Source organism: Danio rerio, chromosome 17, assembly GCF_052040795.2.
Source record: "Danio rerio strain M-AB ecotype USA chromosome 17, GRCz13ab, whole genome shotgun sequence".
Classification (NCBI taxonomy): Eukaryota; Metazoa; Chordata; class Actinopteri; order Cypriniformes; family Danionidae; genus Danio; species Danio rerio.
Window position 1 is genome coordinate 24,555,162 of NC_141037.1, and position 16,091 is coordinate 24,571,252.

The window sequence follows — 16,091 nt, forward strand, 5'->3', positions numbered from 1 at the left end:
AAAAGCTTCGACTTGTAGTGGGTAGAAGCAATCACTGTGAGTTGATTTGATTCCTGCAAGCTCCTCATAGGCGATGATGTGTCCAGTTCAACGTGCAATTCCCAAAAGCACGTTGAGGGTTTGTAATGACTCCAAACTGCCTGTGAAGCCCTGAGCAAGAGACAACAGTCATGCATAGCCGGCTGAGGGTCAGCAGCTGGGCTTCGGTTGATATGGAGAAACAAATGACTATCAAGAATCTGCAAAGACTGAAATGAAACACAGCAGAGCTGGACCCGGCCACAGGGAAGTGCTCAGGATTTGAAAGTGTTGCTGTATGTGTACACATGAATGCAAATAAACACACACTAGGGGCTGTGATGTTTATTGCCTGCAATTATATGGTAATTGTTGCTTTAACAATGTGTGAGCTGACATTATTGAGTCTGTCATCTGCTTTGCAAATAAACAAACAAAAACATGCCTTGATGGTCCAAAAGAAATCACTGTGTAATGAAGAAGCTGATTACAATGCAGTTAGAGTGATACTATAAATCAAACAATGAATGCAAGTTAAGAGCACATATACAGTACTTTGTCAAAAATAATTAGTTGAATCAACTTAAACTGTTACCTTGCTGTGTACATTTTTTATTGTTGTCTTGACAAAATATATCTTTTTGAAACAACTTAGTATTAGAGTCAAACTAACATTTTTAAAAATGTGCAGATATGTAATAAATGTGCTAATTTTACTAAATGAATAAAGTTCTCTTGACTATCATTTCCTAGTTTAGTCAAGCTTTCAGCTGGGAAAAATATTTTAACTTGAATTATTGTGCCATTTACATGGGAGGAAAATTTGTTACTATAGGCGTGCCAAAGGCTGAGTGATATACCAATGATGATATACAGCTATATAGCACTGCTATGAATGTAATATTGTGCTTATACAACAATTGATGGCATAATCGTGTATATAAAAAAGAAAATCAAACATTGGAGTCTCAAAATTCTTTTGCATGAGGAACTACTTTTTTCTGCCAAAAAAATCAGTCCAAGGCACTTCGGCACTCCTTTCTTTCACCATTCATTCACATCTGCAGCGGACCATCAGAACAGCAGAAATCATTGCTACTTCACAAACATCACTTCAGAGTTTGTATTTCAATGATTCTCTAGCGTAATGTCTAAAGTGACAAAACAGGTTATTTTGCTCACATTTTTATAAACTTTATGCTCACAAGATAATAAGGCTGGACTGGCTGAATGCCATCAGTCTAGAGAGATTCCCAGTAATTCTCTATTGACATCGGGAGATCATTATCCCCAAAAAAGCCAAAGCAGTGCAAACACTACCAGATTACTGTTGTGTTTGCAATAAGGAAAAACGCTAAACACATGAGGGCATTTCTTCTTTCTTTTTACCAAACTAGTCTGCAGCAACGAAAACAGGAGATGCATTAGAAACAAACAGATGGCCAACCAAAAAGTAACTCGGGGTAATACAAAGAGTGGTCAACACAAAATAAATGCATTCCTGATATCTGAGTCAACATCTCACACTACAATACACTACAATTACTATGGTATAAACACAGCACTACAACATACAAGATAGACATAGAATGCCACTTTTGATCCACTGTGGTTAGAAATTACAGTTTTTTTCTCTTCTGAGGTCTTATGCAGTCTCTGTCGCCATCTTGTGGATGGACAATGTCAACTGTCTTTGCTATGTTTAATGACAAGCTAATGGCCACTGATGCACTGTGTCTCAGAAATTGTAAATTGGCACTGTCCTTATAAATAAACTACATAGTTGCAATCTAAGCAACTACATTCTTGACTAAAAATATCCTGAAAAATACATTGTTGTCCAACAGCTGCAATTTTTGTCAAACTGTAGAAGAAACAAAAATTTCTTCTAAGGGTGAAACTAATTTTTTTTTTCTCACTTGATCCAAGAATTTTTAGATATTTATATTAAAAACATGAGGATTCAAATTAAGAAAAAAAATTCTGCATTGTGGTTATTCAATTTCTGTACCGGAATACAGTTAAGACTGCCTAGAAACTTCTCAAATAGTGCTAATCAAACCATCTTGTAAAACTTTTTATACCGTATTGAGACACGGAAGGGACATGATGGTGGAGAAAAAAAATGGGTGGGAGAAAAAAAAAAACTAGTAGGATGTTTTGCATTATCTTACAAATATGTTTAGTGAGGGATCGCAAATACGCTTTGCGTTCGCTCACAAAACTGTTGTTCGACAAGCACTTCATACAGGACAGCCCTCCTGTTTTTGCCAGGATTGTCCCATATTTTACTATTTTATCCTATTATTAGTTATTTTCATATATTTCTCTCATATGTTTAATCTTGAAAGCACGTTGAAATTAATATAAAAAGGTCTAAATTCACTTTCTTCCCATTAAAGCTGATCATCGATCGGACAAGCTCCGTATGAAAAACTGATCCCAGATTAGCTTCTATACATGACATTTAAAGTGACACCTGTTATCAAACAAGGGAAGAGCAGCAAATGAATCTCTCGTTTAGTTTTGTTTGATAACAGAGGTGTCAGAACGCACTGATATAACGAAAACACTTTAACTGTTTGTGCTCATTTAAGAGGAAATTAGTTGTGTTTGAAATAAAACACGCAGGATGTCCGGGTATGTTTACATAGTAAGTGTATTTGTCTGTTTAAACACACTCCCGAATTCCAAATTGTCCTGCACTTTAACTTACCTTTAAATTATGTGTACAGCTGATCTAGGAGTCAGTCAGCACATATACATGCATTTACTGATTCAGAGGTTGCATGAGGGGCGGTGATCGACGATCAGCTTTAAATGGTAAAAGAAAGTGAATTCAGACATTTTTATATTAATTTCAACGTGCTTTTAAGATTAAAAATATAAGAGAAATATAGGAAAATACCTAATAATAGGATCTAATGGTAAAATACAGGACAATCCAGGCAAAAACAGGGTTGTCATGTATGAAGGGAAGTGTTTGTTTTTTCGAGATAACACAAAACAAAACATCTTTGCGAGGGAACGCAAAAAGTTAAAAAAATATGTTTGCTATCATTTTTTTTCTACCACCCATTTATATATATATATATATATATATATATATATATATATATATATATATATATATATATATATATATATATATATATGTATATATAAACAAACATTACTGTATATTGGATGAGAAAGGTCTGAGAATTTCAAGTTAATTAATAATGACAATTTTACATTTCAGTTGGATATATTGTTATTTTGAGAGACAACTTGAAAACTCTCAGTATCTCTGGATTAAGTTTAATAGTTATGATAACTTTAAGAAAGCAGTATTTGGTGGAATGACCCTGACCTTCAGTCACATTCACAATTCAAAATAACTTAAAATAACTTCAATCAAAATGAGAAGACAGATTATTTACCAATTCAGAATGTAGGAGTCCATCTATTAGCCCAATGACGAAACTAACAGCATGGTCGAAGGTTTAATGCATATAAGCCTTTTCTAGTGCTTCTGAAATGAATTTTATTATTTATTAGAAGTTATTTATATTCATTTTTCAGCTCCGAATTCAATCTGACTCCAATTTAAATGATCCTAAAATTTAGATTGTATTTCTAATTGTAAGAACGGATCACATTCATCATTTATGATTTAATTTAGAGTTTTGACATTTTCTGGGGTCCGATATTCTAATTGTACGTTCATTAGGGACCAACATCGCTCAGAGTTCCACGCCCTGGGTTTGCGCTTCTTCTCACGGACAATATGTCGGCACTCTGAAAATAGTCAGAGGATGCAGGATTAACTAATATTTAGATATGTTGGTTGCATAACGCTCACCTAATCCCTAAATAAACTGATTTTTAGCCAAGCCCATACAACTTGCTACTTCCAGTGGTCAAATGACTAAAAGGTCTACATGTTATCGGCACGCTATGGCTACGAATAATCAAATGCGCCTATTAATCAAATTTATGCCAAGGTAATGAAGACTCCTCGTAATCTACTGGATACAATGAATTTGCAAAACTCCAGAATTAATCAAAACTTAACATTTTATTTGTTAGGTAAAATTGTATTCTGCCAATTACATAATAAATCATCAGGAAGCCAATTCAGAGATGAGACTAACAATACAACATCCATTAATCAAAGATAAATCAAAGAGTTAGAGATGCATACCTGACCAGAGAAATACATTGCAGCATAAGTCTCAGAGATGCTTCAATGGGGTGTCTTTTTACAAGATCTCCCCCTGTCCTATACCACATGTTACCTTATATACTCAAGTCAAAACAAACAGCCATAATTTCAAGACAATAGAAGTGTCACAGAAACCCTTGCCTGGTGAATTTGGGGAGTTAATCATCTCTAAGGAGGGGGAGCATCTGGCAAAGATCTAATCAAAGTCAAAAACCAAATCAACATAAACCAGTGAAATAGTACTGTAAAATTAAGACCACTTTACCAATCACACAGAGGCATTAAACATGATACCAAACATGAATATAGTGCTGCAATATATATACACCATATTAAAACCCTGGACATTTGATGTAAAATGTGCTCTGATAAGCAAGTCGCTTAAAGGTCAAGATGGGGGGCTTGGGGTGAAAGGAGAAGGATCCATTCCTGCATTCTTCCCTGATCTTGTCAATGACATACAGTCAGGAAGATTTGAATAGTACAGTTGAACAGCTGGTTTCTTCATCACTTCTCTGATCAGAAAGTCCATTGTAGCATTCCATAGCAATTCTTATGGTCTTGCCTCATGAAATTCCATAAGAGTTATTAGGGTCTGATATTCTGGAGAGATTAAGCCGTCTTACAAGAAGAACTTTTATCAGACTTTTGTAGAACTCTGCTCAAACACAAACCCCTGTCTTGTCAATCCTCCGGTCACAGTCAACATTGAATGAATTCTTTATTTTAAAAGAATCCTTATGGCTTTAGTGTCCTATTTTTGTATTTATTACTAGCCTAAATCACCCAACCACAACAAATACACACTTGGCAAAAACAGTAATTATCATTATCATAAAACACCCTCTAAAATATCAAGATATTTTTACACAACATTAACACACACAGAGATGCTGTCAGGCTATAAACAAAAACACAAAATCAAGGCGCAAGAGTTTTCAAGTTGTTGTCTCCCGAGGAAAATTCAGCTCTATCCAAGGATAATTAAAATGTAAAAAAAGAAACAAGCAGTTGGAACAAGAGTGTTTGTTTTTTTTAAATAAAAAAGCAATTAAGCATCCCATGTTTTACTCATTTTTATTTATATATTTGCTTGTTTAATGGTTAAAAGTAATTAGAATTTTCTGTTCATTTATGTTGTTAGACATCAAGTGCTCAGGAAAGGAGGACAGGCGAGAGAGAAACTGAAAGATTGGGCAAAAGGAGACAAAGGAGTGCAGAGAAGGGACGGGGTGAGGGGTGTCCATTTGTCTTCGGACGAGGAGGGACGTGCCAGATTCTGGGAGGTTTGGATACCCTATTGATGCCCCCAAAAACATCCACCATACACCCCCCCTCACCTCTTTTTTTCCTTTATCCTTCGATTCCATCCTTTATTTCTCCCCCTCCTTTCTTATTCTTCCTCAAATCTCTCTCACTGGCAGTCCCGAAGGAGCACTCGGCTTGGTAAGTAAAAAACACTGAAAGAAATGCTAAATAATAAAATGTACAGCTTTGTTTACTATAATACAGGTGCGTGTAAATGAAGAAGAAACAGATAAATTGTGGGCTAGTTTTGTTTATTAAGATCATGAAGGTTGCATCATTAGACCTTTCAGAATATAAACTGATACAACCTCATGCAGATCTGATGAAATTAGACGAACAAACAGTTATAATTGACTATAAATGTAATCATTTTAATTTGGTAATGTAGAGGTTATGTACAATAATTAGAAAATTGCTATTAAATAAAATGTAATGACTAAACTTATTGTATAAAATTGCTCACGTATGTAGAGTATGACATGTCAGTGTTAATTGTAATTTGTATATAGTTGTTATAGTTTTATTTTTGCATTCAGTTTAGTTAAAATTAGTTATTTTGTTGTGTGTTTTGTTTTGTTTTTATTGGTTTTTACTTTGTAAACGAGTATATACAGTAGGGATGTCCCTATCAGGTTTTTTTGCCAGAGACATTTGATTTTGAGTATCTACCAATACCGAAATCTCATACTTTTATAATACATAAAAAAAGAATAAAGAAGAGCGAAGAAACAAATCCAGGATGTTCCTCATTTTTTATTTAATTCACCTTCTTTTAACATTCAACAAACTCTGTTAACAAACAGAGCATTTCTTTGAGGTAGCTTGAACAATCAAGTAATAAATAACAAATTCTTCACCTCTTGCAATCCTAAGTTTACATATCACACAGATTGCTATAGCAATGTGGTCGTCATAAACTTTATAATACATCTAGACCGCAGACATACTTGGCCAATTGCTAGATCAGATATGGTTGTGGCCAGAAGTTAATGAGAATAACTTATATTATCTATTAAATTATTTAGTATTAAACTCTAGTATAAGTACTAAATTATAGTATAATATATGGTACCGTATTTAAATATAGTAGTGTCTACCCCCACCCCAACCCCAAACCTAACCATCACTGTAATGTAAAAACAGTAGTTGTACAGAGTATTATTTGTTATTTACTAAATTACCCAATAAATTGTATTTTAATAAGGATTACCCTGCACTGCAACCCTAAACCCAAATGCCACAGAACTGTCAAAATATTACAATATTATTGTTATACAGTTTCACAAAAATGATGCTGTATTGTATTTGATCTAACACATACATGCACTTTCCAATTCAAACTGCTTCCGTGTTCTACTTTGCATGCATTTAACCAATAGTGTTTCTGCAACAAAAGGATGTCATGCCACAAGCGTTGCTGTTTCTCTGTTAACATATATGTATGACTATATATTTGTAAGAACATATGAACATATATGTTTGAGAACTGATTGTGAGTAACGTCCGATACCAGTAGAGTCTGAAACCATGTGATCGGGATCGATTTCTGATCATGTGATTAGATCTGGACATCTCTAATTTACAGTATGCTACTTACAGTAGGCTCAGTGCTTTTTTTCAAACGTACATTAATTGTTTAGCATTGTTAAACTTGGAAAGTAGGCCTACCTAGTTTTAAAAAGTTAAGTTGCATTAACTTTATTCCAAAGTATTATTATATATATATATTTATTAATAACATTATCATTAATAATATTATTAATTTACGTACACTCAAAAATGTGTTGCTTGTTTAAGCTACTTATTTAAAATGAGCTGAAACAATGTTGAGATTTCACTATGACGACTTAAGTTTTGTTCAATACACTTAATTTGTAAAAACTAGTAAGTTAACTTTTTTTGTGTGTGTGTTGTCCCAGCATTTTTACAGTGTAATAGCCTGATTTTTTGTTTTATTTTTTATTGACTACAACAAACTTACATGCCTTACATCTTTCTGTTTCTGCAGGCGCTGTCATTTTGTTTCTGTTCTAAGGGTGCTGTGTGTGCCCTAGGTATTTCTTCGTATATTTGTTTTAAATGCTTTTCATCAACACAGCCATGCGAGGGTGGAGTCTACTCTTCCTCCTTTCCCTCCTCTTCCTCCTCCATTCATTCTCTGAGGCTAAAAAGAAGTCCAGGCAGCCTTCAGAAGCAGTGGCCGGATCAGACATCACACCCATAAATCCTTCACTGGGCTCAGGTCAACTAAGCACAAAGGACGGGCACCGCTGCACCTGGGAGACGCTGGAAAGAGGAGCCAACATCGTCCTCCAGGTGAGCTGCTCTGTGGCCGGAGAGGATGGACTTAAACCTCCGTACACCTGCCAGTTTGCTGGAAAACCTCAGGAATGCTCTGCGTACAACGACCAGTCGTCCCAGTACTGGAAGCAAGTGGTGAGCAAACTGAAGAGGCGTGAAAACGCCTGTGAAGGGGAGAAAGTCCTGAAAACCCGCCTGTGCAAGAAGGCTTCCAGTGCATCTCACATGAAACTCACAGAGAGAAGCGGAGTAGAGACGACTACACACATGAGTGAGGGAACGCAAGACAGCAAACGGAAAACTGATGTTCCTGCGAGGAAAGAAAAAGACGTGCAGAAGGAAAAGAAGGAGGAGGAGGAAGAAATGAAGAAAGATGAAGATGACGGGGTCGAAGGAATAGTGAATGATGAATTCTCAGACATGGAGCCCGCTGTGGGTTACTGCAGAGAATCATGGCATTCTCTCTGCAGATTCTTTGGCAAGTTTTTTGATGGTTAGGAAAGAGAAACAGGATGATTTTTCGGATCGGGTGAAGAGTGAGAATGTGTGGAGAAGATGGAAAGACAACAGTCAGGTGTCAGTAATACAACTTAGATGCTAGTATGCAGCCTGAATAAAAATAGGCCTGTTGTTATGAGGAAGATGAATAGACATGGAGATAGTTTGTGTAATGTTTAACAATTACTGTAATCACACTGGTTGTTAATTTAACATGCATTATGTATGTATAAAACAAATGCTTTTCTTATTTAGTTTGTGTCTTGTTTCTAATCCAAATATCTATGTATTATCTAATGATAATAAATTAATAATAATACGTCAAAATGTTTAATAAAACAAGCCAAATAACCTGTCAGTGGGGTAAGTAAAGGAATCTTGATTTAAGTTTTAATTGAGATTTTAATAATCCTATTGGCATATTATTTTGCTTGCTTAAAGTAAAAAAAAAAAAACATAATTTTGACTTATTATTTCTGAAAACAAAGCTTTATTTTTACATGTCTAGAAAATTCTTCTTGATTTAAGAATTTTTAGATATTTGGATTAGAAGTAAAAAAAAAAAGTGTATATCGGAACTAATCCTTAACTTTTTGTATATATAATTGTAACTTGTATTTCACATGAGCACTGACTTTTTATTCAATATGAAAATTGTTGTATATGATTATACTTAAATCAATAAAAAATACATTTAAATAATATGCATTTATAAACTAGAAATGTAGAGATTTATGCAGAAAATAATCCTATCATTTATACTTAAATGAACCACAAAAGGCAGTGGTGTATAAAGTACAAGTAAAAGTGCAAATACCTTACTGCAAAGGGTAAAAGTTAAAGTCACTGTTTAGAATATCATTGTACTTGAGTAAAAGTTTTAAAAGTATCTAATGTATATTTAACTTAAGTATTAAGATTTTTTTTTACTATTTAATGTACTTAAGTAATGAAAGTAAAAGTAAAGAAGCTGCAAATAAAATACTTTTAATATAGCATAATTAACAAAAAACAGTCAACAACCAATAATATTAGAGGAGCGCAAGGCACAAAATAATGTAGGGTAATATGTAACACAGAGTTTTAAGTTAAGGGTTAAACATGGCATGCTTCAGAGGTTTTGACCACAGTGTCGGCAGACGTGTTCCTGCCAATTTTTTTTTTTAAAAAGGTGAAATTTGGATGAGAAAGACAGGAAAAAACATTTTTTGCAGCATAAAAGTATATATATATATATATATATATATATATATATATATATATATATATATATATATATATATATATATATATATTAATTATACTTTTTTATCTGTAAAAGTATGTATGTAAAATATGTCCACACGGTTGGATACCAATTAAACTAATTTAAAAAAATGAATTTTAAGTGTAATATTGAATACTTTCTCAACTTTTTCAAATAAATGCATTGAATAATAAAGGGTAATAATGCAAATAAATCCAAATGTGTTTATATTATAGATAAATAAATAAGCATGGTGTGCTATGTAGAAGAAAAATCTAATTAGTTAAGTACTGAGGAAATATACTAAAGTAAACTGAATTTAAATTAATAGTGTGAAATCTGCCTTATTAAGCATGTGTTACAACTAAACCTCTGTCTGTTTCAACTTGCCCCACAGGTGGGGTAAATAGTAAAATTTTTATTCCTGGCACGTTTGGCAATACTGACAGAAACTATGGGTCCAACGATCATGAACCCAGTCCTCATTTGTAAAACACATGTGTGTTGTTGGTAAAAAAAAAAAAAAAGGTTTGTCTAACCCCATTATTTTGTTTATTATTTGGCCAAAACCAAAACGTGTTACTTTGTGCCCTGCTCTCCCCTTAAAGGAAGTTTCACGTTTGAAAAAAAAATAATAATAATTTTGGCTGCCAAACATTTGACTAAAACATCAGATTTAAACATTAGATTTAGCACTCTTTAACAAACTGTGAACAATGTGATAGTCATTGACGGCTGTTGTGATTTTCCTATTTAGAATTTGCAAAAAATACATTTCCGAAATTATATTATTAAGAAGAAAGTCCGAATATAAATAAAAATAAAACCAACTTTACCTCAATAGCTACCCAATATGCCCTTTATCTCAGTGTGATTCTTGACGATCTGACGATGAACACCAAAATTTCTGTTTCTTCAGGCTAGCATCGTTCATCTTCGTCACAACTGAGCGGTCGTTTATCACGGGAATAGCCGCTGTCGCTGTTAGTTTTATTTTCGTGTTTTGCCCATATAAGCCTAACAATAATCACCTGCTTCTCGCTAGCTATCATGACATGCATGTGCTTGTTCGGAAAATGAAATGAACCGCGGAGACTATGAGCAATCGACTGCACATGCGCAAAGGCATTTAGGTAACGCAGGCGCATTGATCGACCACTAAAACATCTTTGTTTCTTTGGTTTCATTTTGTAGTAACGAATGTCATTTGGGGAGATGTATCGGATTAAAAGTATAGAAATTATTGAAGAAATATAGGCCAGTCGAGTAAAAGTGATAGCAGCAGAAAAATACAAACTTGTCTGTGAAAACTTTTTTTTGTTGTTGTTTTGAAAACTGAACTGCTAGTGCATTTCAGCTAATAATAAACTTCCAGTGAAAGGTTAATATGACTTTTTTCAAAGTCATATTAATTTTCAAAGTTGTAATGTCATTACAATATATTCAGTTAAATAAACTTAAGCATTCATTTAGTTTAAGCCATTAAGATGATAGACCATGTTATCGCTATAGCGCTGTCAGGATCAGCAGGCGAGTGCAGAAACTCCATTAAAAATACCGGAGTAAAATAAACTGTAATATTTTAAACACATGGGGGGGGGGCATAATGTAATTTAATGCAGTGCTTTATAGGCCTATTGTCTACCAGACAAGTAAGATCACTGTTTTTTTAAAGAAATGCCTTAAATATGGCAATTTTATAATGGAAAGACAGTTCACCTGAAGCACTGAGGCTTGCTGGCTTCCTTTTAACTAATTTCTACAATTTCTAAGCTCTTTAAAAGTTTACGGCTGATAAAAATACCATCACTTGTACACATATAAGCGCATTCAGCACAGAATACAGCGTTGATTTTAATGGTTGGTAATTTCTGTGAGAAAGCATGTAATGAAAGCCATTATAGCTTTAAGTTAAAAATTAGCTTTAAAATGTCAGAGCTAAACATGCAATTTCTTTTTTAATCAAGATCAAATGAACTGAACAAGTTTAAATCTCCCACAAAAGAACATTAGAGACTCTGAACTCGTTATATTGTGTCTAAATCTGTGTTTGCCAGAGAGTATGTTGCCTTTTCACCATTTTGCACTTAGCATCAATAGTCAGCTAACCATATCAATTGTTTAAAATTGACGGTCACTGAAAATAGAGCAGCACATACAATAGATTAAATCAATAAAATGTGCGATTTAAGTGCCATTCACCTGCCCCCTAATGAGCCAATTTGAGGACAAGGAGAAAATATTGTGGGGAATAAATGCCTCTTTTGTCCAGGCTTTCTGTATTCTCACAACTGCCCATAGCGACACATTTATTAAGCAAACTCTGCTGCTAAACTGTTGGATAAAAAGGTTAGAAAAAGAAACTTTCTGAGTCAAAGCGATTCACTGGACATCCTAACTACAGTAACTGGACCATGGTTTTATAAATATATAGCATAAAATATTATTAAATATAGAAGTGCTAATATATTTAGTTTTAACTGTGCTTATTGTCAAGGCCAGTGACAGACGTGTCAAGAAAAAGCGTTTTCAGCCATTCTTTTCTCTCACCAAGAGTTCAAAAGAGGAGATGATAGCTATTGGTAAGCAGCCTCGCAACCTTGGTTAGTTCATGAGTGAATGGTAAATAACTTTAAATTCCACAATAATAATCAGCTTTGAGTCTTTATGTCTGTACAAGAAATGTGTGTGAGAGAGGCAAGCTTTAATCTGCTACTTAATCCTCTTTTTAAATTCACAGAGCCCTGACTTTAAACCCTTTATTATGCTTTGTTTGTTTTGTTAATTTGCTACCCATGGAGAATGCATAAGACTTTGAGTTAAAAAAGGCCATCAAACTTTTTCAAGAAAAAAGAGAGGAAGAAATTTTTAAGAAATTAACAAAGTCATTTTGAAGTAGACGGATGTCGTTAACATACACTGAATAATGTGATCATCGCTGCTTCACTTAACATTTTCAGTAGCAAGACAAATATCACAGTAGGGGAAATCTTAACACAAAAGCTGCGTTTTAACAGTTAAGAGGTGCTAAATGGTGCTTGTCTTAAAGAGAAGAAGAAAAAAATTTGAAAATTCAGATGGATGGATGGATTGAGGGAGGGAGGGAGGGACGGACAGATGGACGGACAGAAAGACAGATAGAGTGCATCTGGAAAGTATTCATAGCGCTTCACTTTTTCCACAATTTTTTTTACAGGCCTTATTCCAAAATGGATTAAATTAATTTATTTCCTCAAAATTCTACACACAATACCCTACAATGGCAATGTGAAAAAAAAAATTTTTTTTTAAATTGTTACAAATTTATTACAAATAAAAAAACTGAAAAATCACATGTACATAAGTATTCACAGTTTTTGCCGTGAAGCTCTAAATTGAGCTCAGGTAAATCATGTTTCCACTGATCATTCGTGAGATGTTTCAGCAGCTTAATTGGAGTTTACCTGTGGTAAATTCAGCTGATTGGACATGATTTGAAAAGGCATACACCTGTCTATATAAGGTCCCAGGGCATGTCAAAGCACAAACCAATCATGAAGACAAAGGAATTGTCTCAAGGAACAAGACTAGGGAAGGTTACAGAAAAGTTTCTGCAGCTCTGAATGTTCCAATGAGCACAGTGGCCTCCATCATCTGTAAGTAGAAGATGTTTGGAACCACCAGGACTCTTCCTAGAGCTGGCCGGCCATCTAAGCTATGTAATCGGGGGTAAATGGCCTTACTCAGGGAGGTGATTAATAACCCAATGGTTACTCTGTCTGAGCAGCAGCATTCTTCTGTAGAGAGAGGAGAACCTTACAGAAGGACAACCATCTGTGCAGCAATCCACCTATCAGGCCTGTATGGTAGAGTGGCCAAAAGGAAGCCTCTCCCTGCCTGGAATTTGCCAAAAGGCATCTGAAGGACTCTCAAACCATAAGAAACAAAATTCTCTGGTCAGATGAGACTAAAATTGAACTAATTGGAGTGAATGCCAGGTGTTACGTGAGGAGAAAACCAGGCACCGCTCATCACCAGGCTAATACCATCCTTACAGTGAAGCATTGGCGGCAGCATCATGCTGTGGGGATGTTTTTCAGCAGCAGGAACTGGAAGACTAGTCAGGATAGAGATAAAGATGAATGCAGCAATGTACAGAGACATCCTGAACGAAGATCTGCTTCAGAGTGCTCTTTACCTCAGACTGGGGCGACGGTTTATCTTCCTGCAGGACAATGACCCAATGCACACTGCCAAAATATCAATGAAGTGGCTTCGCAACAACTCAGTGAAAGTCCTTAATTGGCCCAACCAGAGCCCAGACCTAAATCCTATTGAACATTTCTGGAGAGATCTGAAAATGACTGTACATCGTCGCTTCCCATTAAACCTGATATAGCTTGAGAGGTACTGCAAAGAGGAATGGGCAAAAATTCCCAAAGACAGGTGTACCAAGCTTGTGGCATCATATTCAAAAAGACTTGAGGCTGTAATTGCTGCCAAAGGTGCATCAACAAAGTATTGAGCAAAGGCTTTGAATACTTATGTGCATGTGATTTCTCAGGTTTTCCAGACATCTGAAATGCTTATAAAAATGTGTTGGAATCAGACCTAAATCACTGTATGTGTCCTACACACGTTTGTCAATAAGTAAATCTTAATAAGTTGCACATCTTCAGCCCAGTCTATTAAACAAATATATACTCATACACACACACACACACACACACACACACACACACACACACACACACACACACACACACACACAGAGAGAGAGACACTCTGTGTCTCTCTGTCTCCCGTACACAGGCACATCACTTACTAAACACACTGGCTCTTAGTCACCACACATAAATCAAGTATTTAAAACAGGCATTCAGCCAGTTGCCCCTTTAAGGCCTCCTTTCCCATCCTGATCTACAGGGAAAAAACACTCACCTCCCCAAACCCAACTGGGACCCCTGAGAATCACACAAAGAGACTCAAGACGCTTCCCACATCAGAGTTGTTCTGGGCAGAGTGGAGAAGTGACCCATTCGGACCCCTTGCAGTGCTCTATTCTCCGAGCTGGCCTTATGCCACATTCAGCCTCTTGAGCCTTACGACGATCCAATGGAAAACAGCTAAGAGGGACACAAGACACACAAAATTAGTTCTGACACAGCTAGTTTGCAAGAGGTTGCAAGCTCTGCCATGTGGTATTAGCACAGGGCTCATGCTTAATTTGCCCAATGAGGAAATAACTAGACAGTAGTTACTGTTTGTGAAGCGTTCATTTGTCTGCAGTATCGAATTCATGCTGCCTCATGAAGTTTGGCTTTAAAAATGTAAAACTGGATGTAAAGTCCATTCTTTTGCATTATCTGCTTCTTGTGCTAGTTGAGATCTTGCCACACGTCACTAATTTGCTTCATAAGAGGATGTAGCAAACATTTTTATAAAGATGATTTTGGAAGTAGCTCATAAGCAGCTCATGTCCTACAAGATAATGCTGGAAATTTCACTAACTGCAAAACAAATTTACTGTACGTGTAGGAAAGGCAGGCCAGTGAGACAGTGCTGTACTAACAGCAGCGCCATCTGCCGTATGAACAGTATCAATGCGACAATGCGACTTGAAAGATGCACCAAAATGTTAAAAATTAATGAAGAAAATAGTGGCATCGATTAGACATCAGAAAACAATGCAAATATTGAAAGTAGATAACAATGCTGGTATTATCTTGGCAAGTAAAATTTCTGCTATCATAAATAATGTACTAGCTACAATGAATAGGCTAATGGTAACATTAATTAAATAGGCTTTTTTTATTTCACAGTGACGCAGTGGGTAGCACTATCGCCTCACAGCAAGAAGGTCACTGGTTCGAGCCTCAGCTGGGTCAGTTGACATTTATGTGTGGAGTTTGCTTGTTCTCCCGTATTAGCATGGGTTTCCTTCGGGTGCTCTGGTTTCCCCAGTCACACAAGACAAGCTATAGATTCATTGAATAAGCTAAATTGGAAAAAGATTGTAAAGAAAATATAAAATTGTAAAATAGTGTGTATGGGTGTTTCCCAGAGTTGGGTTGTGGCTGGAAGGGCATTCGCTGCGTAAAACATATGCTGGCGGTTCATTCTGCTGTAGTGACCCCTGATTAATAAAGGGACTAAGCCAAAAAGAAAATAAATGAATGAATAAACAGATGCCATTGTTTATACACCTTAGGAAATAAAGTTACAAAAGCTGTCACTGGGGTGGTACCTTTTCCAAAGATACACATTTGTGCTTAATTGCTACCTCAAAAGCTTTATATTTGTACCTAAATATTTTAAGAGGTACATTTTTGTACTTTCTAAGTGCTAATATGTACCCTTGAGTTATAATGTTAGGTGTTGCTTTATTGACAGCTATTGTACCTTTATTTCTGGTACGGGGAGTGTACAGAGATATTATCTTTATAAACCCACTTCAACAAACCCTAAATACACTGCCTAGTATACTTAAAGAAATTATAATAAAAATAGTAAAGACAAGAAAAAAGAAAAAAC

The 16,091-nt window shown here is 35.4% G+C and overlaps 1 protein-coding gene and 1 long non-coding RNA gene across 5 annotated transcripts in view; one reads left to right on the forward strand and one right to left on the reverse strand.

The window, feature by feature from the left end:
- Nucleotides 1-16,091, reverse strand: part of LOC110439024 (uncharacterized) — a 34,136-nt gene that overhangs the window by 16,105 nt on the left and 1,940 nt on the right. For 2 of the 3 annotated variants that reach the window (XR_015513378.2, XR_015513376.2), the window contains exon 2: nt 14,499-14,683. This is a non-coding gene — a long non-coding RNA (uncharacterized LOC110439024). Of the gene's footprint in view, nt 1-10,908; nt 14,261-14,305; nt 14,684-16,091 lie in introns of those variants that run through there. The other variant, XR_015513377.2, reaches the window with a different exon arrangement.
- On the forward strand, nt 5,628-9,034 carry fgfbp3 (fibroblast growth factor binding protein 3). 2 transcript variants are annotated; one of them, XR_015513375.1, is made up of 3 exons: nt 5,628-5,671; nt 7,542-8,618; nt 8,899-9,034. XR_015513375.1 is itself a non-coding variant. In XM_087290448.1 (2 exons), exon 2 carries the CDS (start codon nt 7,613-7,615, stop codon nt 8,330-8,332), a length of 720 nt encoding a protein of 239 aa, XP_087146574.1. In that variant the 5' UTR covers nt 5,628-5,671; nt 7,542-7,612; the 3' UTR covers nt 8,333-9,034. The 2 variants fall into 2 exon arrangements, 1 of the variants encoding a protein (XP_087146574.1); XM_087290448.1 differs by having other exon boundaries at nt 7,542-9,034.